Source organism: Lissotriton vulgaris, chromosome 2_1 (genome assembly GCF_964263255.1).
Source record: "Lissotriton vulgaris chromosome 2_1, aLisVul1.2, whole genome shotgun sequence".
Classification (NCBI taxonomy): Eukaryota; Metazoa; Chordata; class Amphibia; order Caudata; family Salamandridae; genus Lissotriton; species Lissotriton vulgaris.
In genome coordinates this window covers 239,532,111-239,549,640 of record NC_141687.1, presented here as the reverse complement: position 1 = coordinate 239,549,640, position 17,530 = coordinate 239,532,111, and the positions used below count along the sequence as shown (strand labels likewise).

Here is a 17,530-nt window from a genome sequence, read left to right as displayed (position 1 = left end):
TACTGATTTTTTGTTTTCCTTTTTTTCTTTTATGGTAGCTTTTTTCAGTAGAGAGTGCAAAGTTGCCTACAGAACAGAGATGGGTACAAACAAGTCACAGCACCAACTACACACAGCAACAACAACAACACAATGTTGACTGATACAATCAATTACAGGTTAAAATGTAACAGAAAAACAAAAATGAAACATTCACTTTTGATAATGGTACTTCTGTGATTTTCTACTTCCGCTAATAAAAACCTTTACACACAAAGCAGTTATGTAATGAATGCTTAAGGGATTGGGTGGGTGACATCAATTCTACTATTTCTGGCTACAACATAAAATAGTTTTTTTATTTAAAATTAGAAGGCAATTACCTTAAAGGATCCAATTATAAATAACATTTTAGAATCCATGAACTCAATAAACTCAACCAATTAATAGATAATGTAAGAATTAAGCAAAAGCTTTCTTTTAGAATGATATTCTATTGTGATTGAATACACGTAAACAATATCTGACACCAGAGAAAGCTAAAATTACACAGAAGTTATTTTAATTAGCCATTTTTGTACAAAAAAAGCATTAAAACACAGAATGCATTCTTTCCTAGCAATAATAAAAGTAATTTGCAATGTCATGTTTAGCGAATGCATTATCATTGTACTAGTTAGATAACATCTTTTAACATATAAAGCATTTCCACCATGCTTCCGAATTTAAGGGCCGTGGATGCACCATTGTAAACTCCTTAAGAAAATGATTCTATTCAATACACCTATATCCTACAGTGCCCAAAAGACTAACGGGTCATTAAGCTGGTTAACTTAGCAATATGAAAAGCACACGACTGAGGGGTCTGGCAAAGAGACAGTAATGCAGCAACAACTGGCCAATACAAATGTATTCATCACTGCTGTGTATCCATAGTCTGTGCACTACATGTCTGAATGGATATTGTAAATTGGTCTAGTACGCTGCTGAATTCAGCCTAGATCTGCCCAAAACATGGACCATTTTAGATTGGAAAAAAAAACCTGAATAAAAAAAGGGTATACCATACCTAAGAAAAAACATAAAAATTTGGACGAATATGCATTTTGTAGGTGGAAGGAGTATGTAGGAGCATGTGCTAAGATACATTTCAAATATTTTGAGACGTTGTCCCTTATAGGAGGAACCAGCCGTAGCCCGTGCAGGTAACAGCGTTGGGGCGGGGTGGGGGATTCCAATGGATGATGCGGAGGTAAAATTAATAATTTATTTAATTTTCCCTCAGCATCATCCCTCGAAATCCCCCACCACCACCCCACGGCTGTTACATGCAAGGACCGCGGTTGAAAGGAACCCTGCTAAAAGTCAGTAGGGATACAGAGGATAGAGCAAGTAGTCGGACCCTGAAATGTTATAAGACGCTCACCACATCAACAGGGCTACATAGAGTGGAGTTGTTGGGTTCTTCAAAAGGTCATGCTATGGCAGAATTGGCTTTTCTGAAAATACTCCTGCAATGTCCCCAACTACTTGAAATTGGCCGTAAGTTATTGAAAAGGTAAGGTAGCCTTAAACCAATTCTGTTCTGGACTGTACTGAGCTATTAGTTATGCAACAAAATAGACTGGTCATGTAAATTGATACATTTTAATAAGATAATGATTTATTTTATATGTTGTATGGTTAGCATGGTACGATTATGTACCTGGCTGCTATATGTTTGTGGTGCTTTTTAATGTAATGACTGTTTTATGTGTTAGCTACTAACGTATACTTTGTGTATTTGAATTCTATGGATAATATAATCAGAATAAATAATTTGAGTGACTGAAAAATAATTGCAAGATAGAAAAGGAAAGTAAAGAAATTCAGAGTTTACAGCAAAGGCATAATAAGGAAGCCCTAGCTGGATGGTGCTCAAAGGGCTTTTACACCACACTATGCAAGTAGGTTGTCATGCAAAATAAAGACCAAAAGAAAACCTATTAAAATCCTTTACAAGGCAAAACAAAGTTACTTTACATTTATATCTATACCATTGAACAAAATATGCTTGAGGTTTTCTATATTTTAAATGATCAATACAATTCTCTGTGGTACCTCATTGGCCTACTACAGTTTGTATGATGTTAATATATGTGGCATACCTTGACATATATATCATCTATGACTAATTTCTGGACTTTAAACATTTGTTTTGGTACAATTAGTACCAAAAGGTACCTAGAACGAGACCTCTTAACAGAGGAAGAAGGGGCAGTCAGCATTAGGGTTTAAAATGAGTGGGTTTGTTTGACCCATGTTCTTGCTGTTTGTACAGAATCTGCTGAAAAATATCTTTTTTGTGTGCAAACGGCCTCATACTTTCAGCTCAACTTGTAGGAAATGTTCCAACTTCTGCAGTGCATGTAATTAAGAGCAACTAGGAGGTAGAACGTTACAGAGAGACCTTGTTCGAGATCTGATATCTGCACTAACGAAACAGACTAGCATTTACGCTGCTTCAAATAAAAGCATTGTGCTCACTTAAATGTTGCTCCATGACAAACACCGAGTAATATGCGAAACGTGTGCAAACCAACTCCATAGAAATGCTGTGGAAAAGAGGGTACTTAAGCTCCCCTCAACTATGGTAGGATGGAGAGAGAAGAAAAGGTTGCTTATCTTCAATAACAATATGTCTAGTGAAATTATCTCCTTCCACCAGATTCCTCTCCGGGTGACTACTTGCTCAGGGCTTCAGAATGATTTGCATTCTAGCATCAGTTTCTGAAATTGCCTTTACTCCTCACGGAGGTGTGCCGAGGAAGAGAATGCCACATCAACAAGAATTGCAGCAAAAAACACTTTTGTATAACCTGGATTCTTGTTCACCGTAGCATTTGCTCATTGAGAAGGAGAGAGGGTGTTTGGGAATATGCAAGAAGTTTATGTATCCAACAGAAATATTTCTTCCAATGGTCATTAACTTTTTCTTCTTATGAATACATTTTCCTGAGGATTCCTCAACTTATGAATTAGTCCCTAAGTAGTACCTCTCTGATAGGTGAGACTGGAAAGTGCTTGTTAATCAAAGAAATCATGCAACACAACCAGGGCAGTGTTCCCATTACTGCATGAATTGGATGTGAGGCAGTAACACCTTGCGAAAATATGCAAGATTGACCACATAATTGCATGTTTGATGTTGATAACCGACACTCCACTTGCATGAGCTGATGGCAGATAGCCATAAACCCAAGAGGGTCTTTCTTGGCCAGGTCAGAGCAGATTTTGATATAAAGGATGACCCAAAATCAAATGGTGAAATTAGTCAATAAGTTTGGTCACCGACCTGGTCTTTCTTGGCAACAGGGAAGCAAACAACAAGCTGATAATATTCTCGGTCCTGTTGTGTGCGGTCAACGTAGTAGGATAACTCACTCCAGGGATCATAGTCAGTGCAGGTGTACCTCCTCCTTGGTTGAATGCTTACAAAGGAAGAAGGTTGGAAGAGTGATACATGGGCCATGTGAAAGGCCAAAAGAGGAGGTTAGGAGATCCAACTTAACGGAACATTTTGAAGGATGGGTGAACTGAAAGGTCTTCAAGTGCTAAGACCCTTCAATCAGAATTAATAGCCACAACAAACTGTTTTCAGAGGTAGAATCTGAACAGCACAAAAGTGCATTGGTTCGAATGGATATGACATCAAGAAAGTGAAAACAAGATAAAAATCCAACTGAGCAACAATAAATGGAGTGAGAGAGAGCAAGTAAAGTAAACCTTTTAGGAAATGTACCAGTGACTTGAATAGGGGTGTTTCATCAAAAAGGCACATAAAGGCAGACAGAGCGAATGGGTAGCTTCATAGCCACTGCCAGACCATGCAGTGCAAGGGACAATACATACCTCAAGATATCTGGAAATTTAAAATAATTGATTCCTTCCAACTCACATCAATGCACTAATCTATTTCAGTAGCCCATGTAAATTGATTTGGTGACAGGCTTCTGGGTCGCCAAGATGAAGTGTGCAACCTTATCAGGAAGGAAGACAAAAGGGTTCTAGCTGGCATCACTCCATGTCTGTGCAAACAGCTGCATCAGCTGAGGATTGGGGTGGAGGACCTGACCACCGGATACAAGAGCAGTTCTAGCTGCAAGGGAGAGGAAGCGCTGGCTAAGTGCTGCGAGCCAACATATTGGTCTACCAGATCCTCCTTGTTCAGTCAAGGCAGATCATAATCAAATGTGTTTTATCATTACAAACATCCACAGGGCTTTTGAGAGAAGAGGGATTGGCTCAAATGCATAAAGCAGGCTCTGAGACTAGTTGAACCTGTAGGTAGCCTATTTAAAGGAAGAGTATGGTCCGAAGCCAAACAGACTTCCTGTGCTAAGTCTTTGGGAAGAGATCAAAGAATGGAAACCCCAATCTAGAGAAGATTGCCTCCATTACTTCGGGGTATAGTTCCCACTTGTGGTCCTCCAGAAATAGGTAATGGACCTGCTAAGGGGCAGGTAAGCCAATGCTGGAAAAATTCCTCGCTATTGCATCCACTTCACCAGATGACACATTTTTCAAAGTACTAGGGTCCCGGACCATACACTGTCCTACCTATTGATAGAATGGATGGTGGAGGTGTCTTCCAAACTAATCTGGAAAATGCTTCCTGGGATAGAAGGCAGAAATGCCTCCAGGCCAAGTGGACGGCATGCAGCTTGAGCAGATTCAAATGCAGAAGTTGCATCAACATTGAATACAGGCAACTGTGCCATTCTGTTGCCCAGATTAACACCTCAGCCAAGTGAGGAGGCATCCATGATATCATAGCCTCAGTTTGTGGGGGTGAAAGGGAAACCTCTCAGGAGGTGGGAGAGTTCATTCATAAGTGCAAGTCTTAGTACATCGAGTGAAGTACGAGTTATTTACCGTCGGTAACAATGTATCTGGTAGAGATGATTCTAGCTGCAGATTCCTTAACGTAGACTTATCCCCTGGCGTGAGCCTGGATCCGGAAAACTTTTCTGCCACAGCATCCCTGCGCGCCGGGGGGACGGCACCACGTGACTCCGCCCTGACATCGTCTGCATAGTCAATGAAGATACATAAGTACCACCCCGGCGTGCCTAAGTCAGTTTTCTTCTAAGAACTTTTTCCGTGCCACAACGCGGAGTCATCACAAACAAAACTGCGAAAATACTGGACAGTGTGCAAAAACCCAGCTAAACAGAAGGGAAAGAAAGAATGGTGAGGAACAGCACCATCCAGAAAAGTGCCGCCAGACCACATGGAGCTGCAAACAAGGGCATGGGCCATGGAAATTCCGAATGACCCCAAGAAGGGGACCGTTCCAGACTGAAACCAACCCAGGAAAAAGGGTGGGATCAGCCGGAAGATAAGAGGAGGAACAAGTAGGACGGACCCAGCCGTCAACCCTTGAAATCATCCCTCCTGGAACACCATACAGAGGACCGGGCCAAAACGGCCGACAGGAGGGCGAAACACCACAGCACAACACCGAAGATGGAATACCAAGGCAGCCAATCTATACATCAGATACTTAGAAAAACAGAACTGAAGCAGCGCCAGCTACACCCAGGTTACGGTAAAGAAACCCCATCAGCGGAATACGACAACACCAGGAAAGGCAAGAACCCGCAAGGAGAGTCCACACCCTCCCAGCGAAAGACAGAGCTATGCAATAGCTACAAGTACCCCACAAGGGGTATGACACGTCCCAAGAAAATTATGGGAACCACTCTTAGGAGAGAAATCCAGCATCAGAGAACAAAACTATAAACCTGCGGCAGAAACCACAGAATGCCAGCAGCCAAAAAGTATACTCTTGCCAAAAAAGGGTGAGGGGAGGGGGGAGGGGGAGAGACGGGGGGATATGGGGGGGGAGAGGGTATGTGGGGGGGGCTGAACCAGCAGCCATCTGAAGCAGGCCAACCAAGGGACCCCAAGGGCACAGCAAACCACACAGAAAGTGTAACGGTCACTCCAACCCCAGATTCCAGGAGCAAGTGGGATAACACCTCCCACCAAGACCCAGAGGATCAACAAACCGACCTACTGAGGAGGAGGAGGACGACGGAGGCCCACAAGAAGACGCTGAATGGCGGAGTCTGCATGATTATTAAACAGAAGGACCCCTTCAAAGGGCAGATCAACCAGACGCTCTCTAATATTTTCAGGAAAAACGGCATCCCGTAGCCAAGCATGGCGACAGAGAGCCACAGAGGTGGCCATAGCACGGCCGAGAGCATCGGCAACATCTAAGGCCGCATGAAGAACAAACGCAGCCAAAAATCTACCATCCCACACATGGCCTCGCAGATCAGCACGGTCACCCTCATGGGAGACATGAGAAAGAAGGGACTCAACAGACTCCCACAGGCTGGAAGTAGCCCTGGTCAACACACAGAGTTAAGCGCCCGCAAGGACGCGCTCGAATAAGAAGAAGACATTATGCCCCATGAATCCAACCACCGGGCCTCCAGAGACGGAGATACAGGCAAACATGGAAAGGCATTCCGAAGAAGGGAGCCTTGAGTAGAAGGGTGGAAAGAAAGACAGACAGGGTTGTGCGGAGCGGGACTGTGGAGATGCAGGAGCGACTGAGGCACTGGATCCCCAGTGGCAGGATGCCCCCAAGCTCTCATAAGAGAATTGTGGAGTGACGCTTCAAAAGGAAGGAACAACTCCCGTCCACCAGAACCCTGGTGGAGAACTTCCAAAAGGTTGTCCTTCGGAAAAGGAGTGACAGGTTCACCCATCCACGGAATACCAGCGGCTGTGGAAATAGCCCGTACAAAAGCAACCATGGCCTCAGTAGTAATTCCTCCGTGGGCCACGGCTGCAGACTGAGCTGTCCATCCCCAAGTCCAGGGGGGTGCGACCAGGCCCGGAATAGTGGAGGATCCACAGATGAATGGGAAACCTGAGGGGCCTCAGGGGAAGGTGGAGAGGCCGGAGGAAAAGCCAGTTGCGAGTCATGGAAAGAAGGGTTCGAGGATTTAGGCCATGGGGACGGCGAGAAGCCTTTCCTGGAAGATGCCAGTGAAAAGGCAACAATACAGCCCCCTGACTACAGGGAGGAACACACCACCAGATGACAGACCTCTGGAGAAGAAGGGACCTCAGTAGATGAATCCAGAACCAGACGCCGGGGCGGCTCCGTGGAGTCCGCCACCGGCACCTGGTTGGCGTCGATCAGCGCTGGAGAAAGCACTCGGGGAGGGGTCGACGCTGGAACAGTAAAGGAGCGGGGCCGAAAAGGCGCCGGCCCGGCCTCAGACGGGGCAGCTGCCCGCGTCGAGAACCGAGAGGAACTCCGGAAAGCGCGCCAGGTCCCGGCCTTCACCGGAGCCGGGGAGGAAGGCTCCCAGCACCGAAACAGCGCCAGCTTGACCTCTGGCGAGGCAGCCATCTGCTCAGAGGACCGAGGGGGACTCTGGGGCAAGCCCGGAGTCCCGGCGATCTCCTGCGATGCCACAGGGAGCCCCGTAGGAATTCGCGGCAAAGCAGGGACGCCAGGCGCTGAAGAGGGAAGCCCGAAAGATCGCACCTAGACGACACCAGCCACCTACCTAGGACCTGAAGCTGAAACCTTCAGTGCCGGAGCCGCAGGCGAGTCTGCGTAAGTCCCCGCGCGAGGCAAGGGATCTGTGGACGTTTCAGAAGGTGGAGGAAGGGCCAAAGAAGCCAGCAGAGCTGCAGCGTAGGCTGTCATTCGGGGCCTAGCCGCCCCTGCGCCGGGAAGTGGCGGGCAGGAAGGCGACAAGCAGGGGCGCATGTCCAGAGGGAAGTTGGCGCCTACCGCGGATTGAGGACAGGGCCTCGGAGACAAACTGAATGTCCTACCAGCTGGAGAGCCACGCACTTGAGGTCATGGCGAGAGACTATGTCGCAGACGAAACTGGCAGCTCCTTGCTTCTGAAGTAGGGGACGGACGCTGGGATGACACCGACCTGGACAAGCGCGCCGACAGCAACTTCATCCGGCGCTCCCGCCGTGATTTAGGCTTAAGGTGCTGCCAGGCGCCGCACACTTCCAAGTTGTGGTGCTCACCCAGGCACCACATGCAAATCGAGTGAGGGTCCGTCGCCGACATGGTACGTGCACATGAGGTACACGTCGAAGCCCGAAGGCATTCGCACACTGTTCACTAACGGCAAAGCGTGAAAAAGAAGAGAAGGCGTGAAAACAGGCCAGGACACAACCCGAATCCGCGTTGCACGCGGCAAAGAGAAAAAACTGACGTAGGCGCGCCTGGGTGGGACATAAGTGTCCTCGCCGATGCCACGGACACAGACGATGTGAGGGCGGAGTCACTTGGTGCCATCCCCCGGCACGCAGGGATGCTGTGGCATAAAAGTTTTCCGGATCCAGTCGCACGCTTGGGGATAATTCTACGTTAAGGAATCTGCGGTTCGTAGTCTCTATCAGATATAGCTGTACTTGAGTCAAAACACCTGTAGAACCGGATCTGACCTCCCGCCAGACTCATCGGGATCATTGCCAGAATAGCCGCAATCCTCAGTGGAAGAGAACAGGCCTCCCCTAAGGGCTGTGTTGAGAACTGTGGCAAAACAATTCAGCCTATGTGTGCGAGAAAAGTGGGACTTTCAGCTGCTGATGGTAAAGCTCAAGTCTTGAAGGAGAGTTACTGTTCACCAGAAATGTTTCTGGACAAGTTTCAGGGACTCTGCAGTTAGGCATCCAGGTATGGAAGCAAATTGATTTCTGACCAACAGAGCTGCCATAGCCACCAGCTCAGCTGCCACGGCCACCAGTGCCTTTGTAAAAACAGGAGGCATTTTCTCTCCGAATGGGAGACTCGTAATATAAAAATGTGGGCAGTGCTCTGTGAGCCTCAAGTAGCACCTGTGGGTGGATGAGGGTTGGAATATGAAATATCCCCAGTTCAAGGCCAACAGGACCTGGGCGAAGGATAGCATTTGAAGCGTTCTTGCTGGATGAACAGGGACAAAAGGCAGAGCTCTGGAAGAGGCATAAAGCCTACATTCTTCTAGAGGATCAGGAAGTAACAGAAATAAAATCATGTGCACCCCTCTTTGAGAGGCACCTTTTTCTATGACTTTCTATTTAGTAAAGCAAGGACCTCTGCCTCCAAGATCGACATGCAAGCATTCTCTGAAGGAGGGGAGTTATCCAGCAGGGAGTTTAGTACAAGAAGGGGACAACCCTAGCTGGAAGATCCAAAAGGACACCATCATTGCCTATCAATTGGTAACAAAATGGGAGAACCTTCCTCCTTTTTGAAGATGGACCCAGAGGACAGTGGGGGCTGGATCTGCTGCCAACTTCGAAAAGATTAACACATTTTTTGAGGAATCTGAACAGCTTGAGAAAGCAGCCATTAACAGAACTGCCGAGCCCCAGAATAACCACAAAATTTGCAAAGTTGTTGGTGGAATTGCATTGCAGGGGAAGCCATGAGCAGGGCTTTGGCTGTAGCCCTCTGTTCTTGAAGCCTTCGAAGTTCAAATTGTTTTTTTCTCTAAACAGGCATTGTCCCTCAAAGGGCATGTCTGCAAGGTTAGCTTGAACATCCCCTAAAAATCCATGATAGCTGCACCCACGGACTGGGCCACCGTGTCCACAAAGTCAAAGCCAGATTTCAGTATTTGTTTAGCTGCATAAAGTCCATTACTCACCAGGTATGAGAATGACTGTGTTCTTTTACAGGTTGAGTACAGTGAATTTTGCCAGTCCACCTACAACACTGCCACGAGGCCCAAAAAACACAGTTGGCATTAGCTGTGTCTAAAGCGACTATCTATGCTGACTGGTGATCTGCCTGTGTACAGGTGTATCCAAAAAGAATTCTCCTCGACGACCGCTATAGGGTATAGGGGAGTGTTGTTAAAAAGAAGAAAGGACTCTACAGGCACCATAGACGATTGCAATATTTTCATCAGGATTCAACTTTACTACTGCAGACGGCACAATCAGTTCCTGTGTCTTTGCCAGGTTCCTAACAACTACTGTGAAAGATACAACCTCCTCAAAAGCAAGGGTAGAAAATGTCTCCTATTGAAAAAGTACATAGGCCACTGGCATTTGGTAAATCCAAATGCATGTCGGCATCAGAATTATGAAGAGACAGGAGATGATCGGCAAACTTCTGTGAATCTGTAGACTTTATCCTCTACAGCCAAACAATCTGATTCAGAACTAAACACTTCCCTATAAGGGCGACCATTTGAGCCCTAGGGAGAGCATTTGAGCCCTATGGAGAGGCTCCCCTGCTGGGTCATCATTGCAGTTAGACCAGACTTTCTCAGTTGCTACACAGATATTTTCATCTATTTACTTACTGTTGGTGCCACAATTAACTGAGGTCAGCACAGCTAAAGGCCCCGAACCAATGGGGAGAGTGCCGTGGATAAGTTTGCTTTATGCTTGGAGGCTAAAGCCCATGAAAGAAAGGTGTCAGACAACGTCTGGGTCAGAGAGCTAAAGCAGCAGGTACGGACCTCTTTGGGGAGTGGTCAAAAGGATTGTGGTGCCTACATGGAAAAAATCCACAACCTTCCTTTTGCATGCTCACTTGAAAGACCAGGGAACTCCGGCCTTAACTACTTCGGTACCTTAAAAATAAACTGATGTTGAGGAAAAGTCTGGTGTCGGTGAAATGGCATCATGAAACCAAAAGGTCTCTTAAAGCAGCAACATTTCCTCGAAGTAGAGGATTTCTCCTTCCTAGGGCACTATTTGTGTTTATGTGAAAATATTAGTACAACATTTTCTAGGGAGAATTACATTTTGGAGAAGTAGTCCATTTGGGTACTTCTCTGTGGGCTCTAGCCAAAAACAAGTTTGCCACCCACTTATTGATGCCCTTTGGGTGCACGAAGTGCAGGATGAGCACTGTCCGTTAACCATAGTCACCATATACAATCAGGAGGATCTCCTTGCTGCACCGTGTTCAAAGCTCAAACCTGGAGGTTCTTTGAGAATTTTGTTGCCGAGAAACCGAGAAAAACATCAGGCCATTTCAATGAGGTATTAAAAACCTAGCAACCGACACCAAAACACGGTTTGTCACCTTATATAACTCACTGAGGGTACACTGAGAATCTGGGTTACTGGCTGGAGTTACAGGGAGTCACCTTGTAGCGCTGGAGAGTCATGCTGGGAAAAAACATTTGCTGGCCCAATCCAAAGCCTATAAGGAATATTCATAAGGTGAGGAATCTGCAGAAAGATGTATAACTGGAATGCTGGGAAAATGGTTCCCAACAGACAATGCTAAATATTATCTGGTATGGAACAGATATAGTTGAAGTATTATACCAACATAATGGCGACAGATGGGGACAGGCAAAATAAGCTAATCTCAGGAGGTAGATCAAATGCAGTTAACTGCTGCCTGGGTGCAGAACGCTGCCCTGCTGCTGCAACAGAAGATCCTCCCGAAGTGGAAACCGGATCAGAGTAGAGCTGCTCATGTCCAGAAGTTCAAGGTACCAAATCCTCATGGGGCAATCTGGAGCCAGCAAGATGACATGGCCATGGCTGTTCGTAACCTTCTTCAGAACTCGAGGCAGAGGTTGAAAGACTGATAGGAGTCCAGTGCTCCACTGTTTCCTAAATGCGTTTCCCAGAGGGAGCCTTCTTGGAAAACCCAGCTCACAAAAGTCCTGGCAATATGTGTTCTCAACGGTGTTGAAAAAAAACAAGCCAGGGTTCTTCCCACAGTTGGAAGATGTATTGTGCTGCCTTTGGGTGCAACCTCCAGGCGCCGTCAGCTGAGCATATCCATTATGGCTCTTCGAAATCCTGTTAGGTGGTTCACGATCAAGGAGATGCCCTCACCCTTCAGCCAGCTCAAGAGATGTAGAGCCACTTAGCACAGGACACAGAACCCGACTAAGACTCCCTGCTTGTTGCAGTACCACATGGCGGTGGTGTTGTCAGTAAAAACCAAACTAGCCTCTCTGAGAAGGACTTCAGAAAGGCTTTCAACACCAGGAAAAATGGCCTGAAACTCAAACAGGCTGATGTTGTCGAGTTTCAGTCAGAGACCATAGTCCTTAAATTGTCCATTCTCCCAAATGACCGCCCCTACCCAGCAATCACGCATCCATCACCTCCATTACCTCTGGGTGGGGTACGGAAAGGGGTCCGCTGCTGATCCAATTGTGGTAAAGCAGTCACCACTGCACGTCTGTTGCATTCTCCTCGAAAATCTTGATGGAAGTCAACTATGCTAGGCCCATTGAGACTTCAGTTTCCACTGCAGAGTCCACACATGCCATCTGACACAGTTAGCGAGTAGGATGCAGGTGACCAAGAGGTCTCAGGCACTCTCACTGAGACCCAGGACTGAAGCTGAAACATTGGAATCATAGCTCAAATGTCCCGGACTCACTTCATTGGAGGGAAGGCCCTGAAATGCAGTGTATCCAAGACGACTACAATGAAAGGGAGCCTTCGAGAATCAGTCAGGTGTGTCTTCCGCACAATGATCATAAACTCTAGTGATATCAAGAGATTCGCCATGGTCTGGAGGTGGTTGAGAACTGCCGGTTACGAGCCCTCTTTCAACTTTCAGTCATCAACGTAGGCGAAAACTGGTATCCCCAAACTCCCAAAATTTGCAGAAACCACTTTTGCTAACATCAGTGGGGCACTTTTAAGGCCGAAGGAAAGCATGGCAAATTGAAAATGTTCCGAGCCTACTTTAAACTACAGGTAACATTCAGGGCAATTTGAATCTGGGCCGGGGTGACTACTTTGAATTCTTCCTTCCATAGCAAGTCAATCAGAAGGCCTCCTTCCTTTTTCGGTATTAGGAAATTTCAGCAGAAGCAACAAGTCACGATTTGCACATCAGGTACCATCCATGTTGTCCCTTCGGCCAGTAGAGCATGCACCTCTTGCAATAAGAATGATAGAAGATCCTCCGACAGCCGCTCTGATGTGAGTGGATTGGCTTCTTCATTGGTGTATACATAAACAGACGTTCTATGATCAGTTAAATTTGATATCTCATCAAACAACATTTTGTGGTTGCTGCTAGAGAACGATGGACAGAAAGGGAATTATACATTAAATATGATTCTCAGTGCACCGTTCATAAACAAAATGTACATTTTTGTTGAGCTGACCTGGTAGGCCTTCTTTCCTACGGCCTGGAGCAATGGAGCATAATTTATATGTCTCAGACAATATACTTCCAAGCCATCCTATAGTTTGGAGAATGATTCATACCCTTTCAAATGGGTCACCATGGTGTTGATTGCTTTTGATTAACATACACAAGTGCATTACTTGACCACCACCTTTCAGTTAGTCATTAATAGTTGTCGGAGACTAACTTAGGAGTAAAAAGACAGTAGACTACCCAGACTGTGGATAAGTGTTCACAAAAATGAGGCATGACCAAATCTATTATTTCGACAATGCCCTCACTTGATTTTTCCTTTTTAAGTCTGCATGTTTTTCCATCTCTGGTCATGGGTTCACCACAACTTAATATCTACATTTTAAAAGTAATTAGATTGCTACACTTGCATTGTCTTTTTTTTACAATTAATCCTAGGCACTGGAACATTTCAGTTTGTACAATGCTCAAGTTTCCCTATCACACTTTTTACTTCTGTTTTTTCTTTTGTTTATTTTTCTACTGTTTACTTTTCATCTATCATTCCACCACATCAGAACAACAAGGCATTTTACAGTGCTTAAAAAAACTATTTTGGTTTAATATTTCTTATGGGTATTGGCCTCACAAGGCTAATGTGATTTTGCACTCTTTAAAACCACTCTATACATGGGTCAAAGTTTTGATCAGGTTTAGTCAAAGAGATGACATGTTATAAAGATTGTTATTGAGTTGTTCTGTTTGGTTTCAGATTTTGCATTTGAAAGTAAGATATTCTGCCCTGATGAAGGACTACACATCCAAAACGCATTGGACATTTCATTGCTGTATTTGAAGATTATGATGAATCCTGTTCCTCAAATAGGATTTGAATATATTCCTTCTTGTAATATAAGTTTACTACAGACTGCTAAAAAACACATGAAGCTCCAATAAACTATAAGAGGATTAATACTGAGGCATACAACTATTTTGAAAGGCTCAGCCTTCATTGTACAGTGCAACTTGGGATTACATTGTCAATTTGCAATGATCATCGATACAAAAAATAAAGGTAATTTAGAACATCTAAATTAGAAAAGGCCATAATGTTTTTAAATGACCCAACACATCAGTTGGGCCATTTATTGGACCCCATTTTTGCAAATTGGGGAGCACTTGAAATGGAGACTCAACTCCCAGTCGTATGGTCAGACCATTTTCTGATTCCTTTTAAAATTAGAATACCTATAAGGAAGGAACAGAAAATGATGGTGAATAAAGAGAAACGCAGGAGATTGGCGGGTTTCTCGTCAGAGAATTTCAACATGGCTTACACAGGGCGGGCCTCCAGGCGGGCAAGATGTTGAGTCTGCATATAGCGCCTTAGATACTCTCATCACGGAGGCTCTTGACAGCAAACAAATGAAATCCGCCTCCTGGTTTGGGGCCGAACTAAGAATGCTAAAGGCCGCTTGCAAGCGCCTCGAAAGACGCTGGAAGAAAGACTTCTTGACTACGGACAGGAATTAATATAAAGCCAGTCTCAAGGGATACCTCACCCTAATTAGAAAGACGCGGGCGCTATACTATAAGGGGAGAATAGAGACAGCAGAGAGCTCGGTCAAGGAGTTGATCAAAGTCTTTAAAGAGATATCATCTTTATCTAATATCGCTGCACCGTTGGCAGGCTCAGAGGAGTCTTGTAATCAAGTGGCAGACTTTTTCACAGAGAAGGTGGAGAAGATTTACTCCACCTTCCCAGTTTCGGCTCGAGAGGGGAGCATGACTGCGAACGTGTCCAGTAAAATAAAGGGATCAGAATGTCTGGACATGTTTACAGTTCCAGATCAGGATACCCTAAATAGGATAGCCACTAACATTAAATCTGGGTCACCCAAAGATCCTGCATCGCCTAAGGTGCTGAGAGGGAGTTTGGAGACGTTAGAGCCCTACATTAGACATCTTTTAGAGCTCTCTTTTATCTCACGCAGCGTCCCAAAGAAATGGAAGGAGGCTGTGGTAATACCTCTGAAGAAGAAACCCAATGATTGCTTGGATCAATTAGATAATCTGTGCCCTATCTCACTACTGCCCTATTTTGGGAAAATTGCAGAGAAAGTAGTAAATACCCAATTGACCGTGCATATTAGCAAACACAGTCTTCTCCACCCAACCCAATCAGGCTTTCGAGCTTCTTACTCGACCAAATCAGCTCTCCTCCTGTCGACTAAGACCATTTGACAATATGTGGATGAGGGACAGACTGCGGCCTTGATTCTTTTAGATTTGAGTGCCGCATTCGATACGGTGGCCCACCACACACTGCTACAGTGTCTCAGAAAGGGAGGGGTGGTGGGTAAAGCCTGGGAATGGATGGAATCCTTTCTGCAAGATCGTAGTTTCCAGGTAGCAATGGGACCCCACCGGTCAAAAGACATCAAGTTGGAACGGAGGGTCCCACAGGGGTCCACCCTTAGTCCAACCTTATTCAATCTGTATGTTACACCGGTGGCTGAGATCTCGGAAAAATTTGGGGTTAAGATCGTTTCATATGCTGATGACACGCAACTGGTTGTGTTGCTTACACAGCCAGACGAGAAGGCAGCCAGTAATTTTTCCTTATGTCTCCAGGAATTGGCGTCATGGATGGCCAGCAAATGCCTCAAGTTGAACGGAAACAAAACAGAGGTGTTGATCATAGGCAGAGCACCTTCGGTGTGGACACCGTCAATGGGCCCCATACCTAAGCCCAGGCAACAGGTTAGGAATTTAGGGATGTGGCTCGACACTAAGCTCTCGTTTGAACATTACACAAGACGGGTGGCAGGCTCCTGCTTTGGAGTCCTGTGTGGACTCAGGAAGACCTTGGACCTGCTGCCAACCACATATAGGAAAACCATGGTCCATCCCTTGGTGACATCGAGGCTGGACTATGGGAATGTCCTCTACCTGGGTGCTAATGCCAAATGCATTCAGAGGCTACAATGCATCCAGAATGTGGCAGCGCGCCTGGTTCTGATGCTGCCCAAGAGAGCCCCTTCTAAGAAGGCTCTGGCCACCCTGCACTGCCTTCCAATTAAGGAACGAATTCCGTTCAAAGCGCTCGTGTGAGCCATCGGATTTTACAGAGGAAGGGGCCATCCTACCTCCACAACCTTCAACCTCCTTACGCCCCTATACGTCAGTTGAGATCTAGCGGGAAGGGGCGAGTCAGTATACCCATCATCAGGAGCACAAGGATGGGAGGTCGCTCCTTTCGTTTGGTAGCGGCACAACAATGGAACAAACTTCCGTGGGGGCTACGGACGGAGGCATCTGAGCGGACCTTCTGTAAGGAGCTGAAAACCCACCTCTTTCCCTCAGAGTAGATGTGTTGGGGTCTTACCTGTACTGGACTGGTGTCCTCTCTGACAACAAGGATGATGCAGGCTTTGTACCGTAGCACGGGGACACACTAGCCTAGTGTAACCAGGCGCTCTACAAATCGGCTTATTATTATTATTAAATTCATATTCAAGACTGAAATTTCCTAAAAAGGGCTGTTGTGTGCACATATTGAGCTATAAGTTATCTATTTCTATTTAGTACAATAAGAGTAAGTTGATTGCAAAATGGTCAAAAAATTGATTTTTCTGTAATGTAAAAGTGCAAGAACATATGTTGCTTCTCTGAAGGAGAGGTGGCTGTGATTTGTGCAAACAAGGAAACAACTAAAAACATTTAAGGATCTCTCTCAAAGAAGGCACTTTTTGGGGGAGTGCAGAAGGCATGTTTTCATGCAATAGTTTAACATTTTTTGTTGTCAGTTAAAAAAATCCTATTCACATGTTTGCGATCAGTACACATGTTGCAATAAATTAATACCGTTGAGCTCGGACAACTTCCGGTGTACTTAGTATGATTTGCTGAAAGTATATTTATGTCCATAATTCCTTATTTTATCCAGGCCAAGGCCCTATTTCTATAAATTATTGGGGTAACCCCTTTGTAGGATCCTCTATTACCTTATTGGATTCAGCAACAAAATCTCAATGCAAGGAACAGTTTAAAATTGCTCTTAAGTGCTCCTACAGGCACTACTGTTCTTTATCACTGAAACTGAACTAGGCACAAGTAATACAGGGTTGTTAACCAGGTTTCGTCTAATTCTCAGCTATACTTTTAATATACTATATTTATGTGCAAGACACAATATCAGACCTGAATAAGTCTAAAATTTCATTAACAACCACTAATGAGACTGAAAATTGGATCAAGGTTGACCCATTATGCATTCCATATAATTAGGTAATCTGTATACTAATACCACAACATGTCATGTCTTCAATATCCATGCCACAGTGCAACGTCCACACAGGGATAGGCAGGTGGAGTACCACGTCTGCCCCGTGTTTCAATAAAACAAAATTCACATCAAACATAAGGAAGATGCTTTGAAACAGGATA

General features: G+C 45.3%; 1 protein-coding gene across 6 annotated transcripts in view; it reads right to left on the bottom strand.

The window, feature by feature from the left end:
• Window positions 1–17,530, bottom strand: part of NF1 (neurofibromin 1) — a 2,008,692-nt gene that overhangs the window by 893,996 nt on the left and 1,097,166 nt on the right. For 4 of the 6 annotated variants that reach the window (XM_086954827.1, XM_086954826.1, XM_086954830.1 and 1 more), the window contains exon 30: window positions 4–66. The exons of the other annotated variants lie outside the window; for them this stretch is intronic. In XM_086954827.1, the coding sequence (XP_086810953.1) occupies window positions 4–66 (63 nt within the window). The remainder of the gene's footprint in view (window positions 1–3; window positions 67–17,530) is intronic. 6 annotated transcript variants of the gene reach the window in all.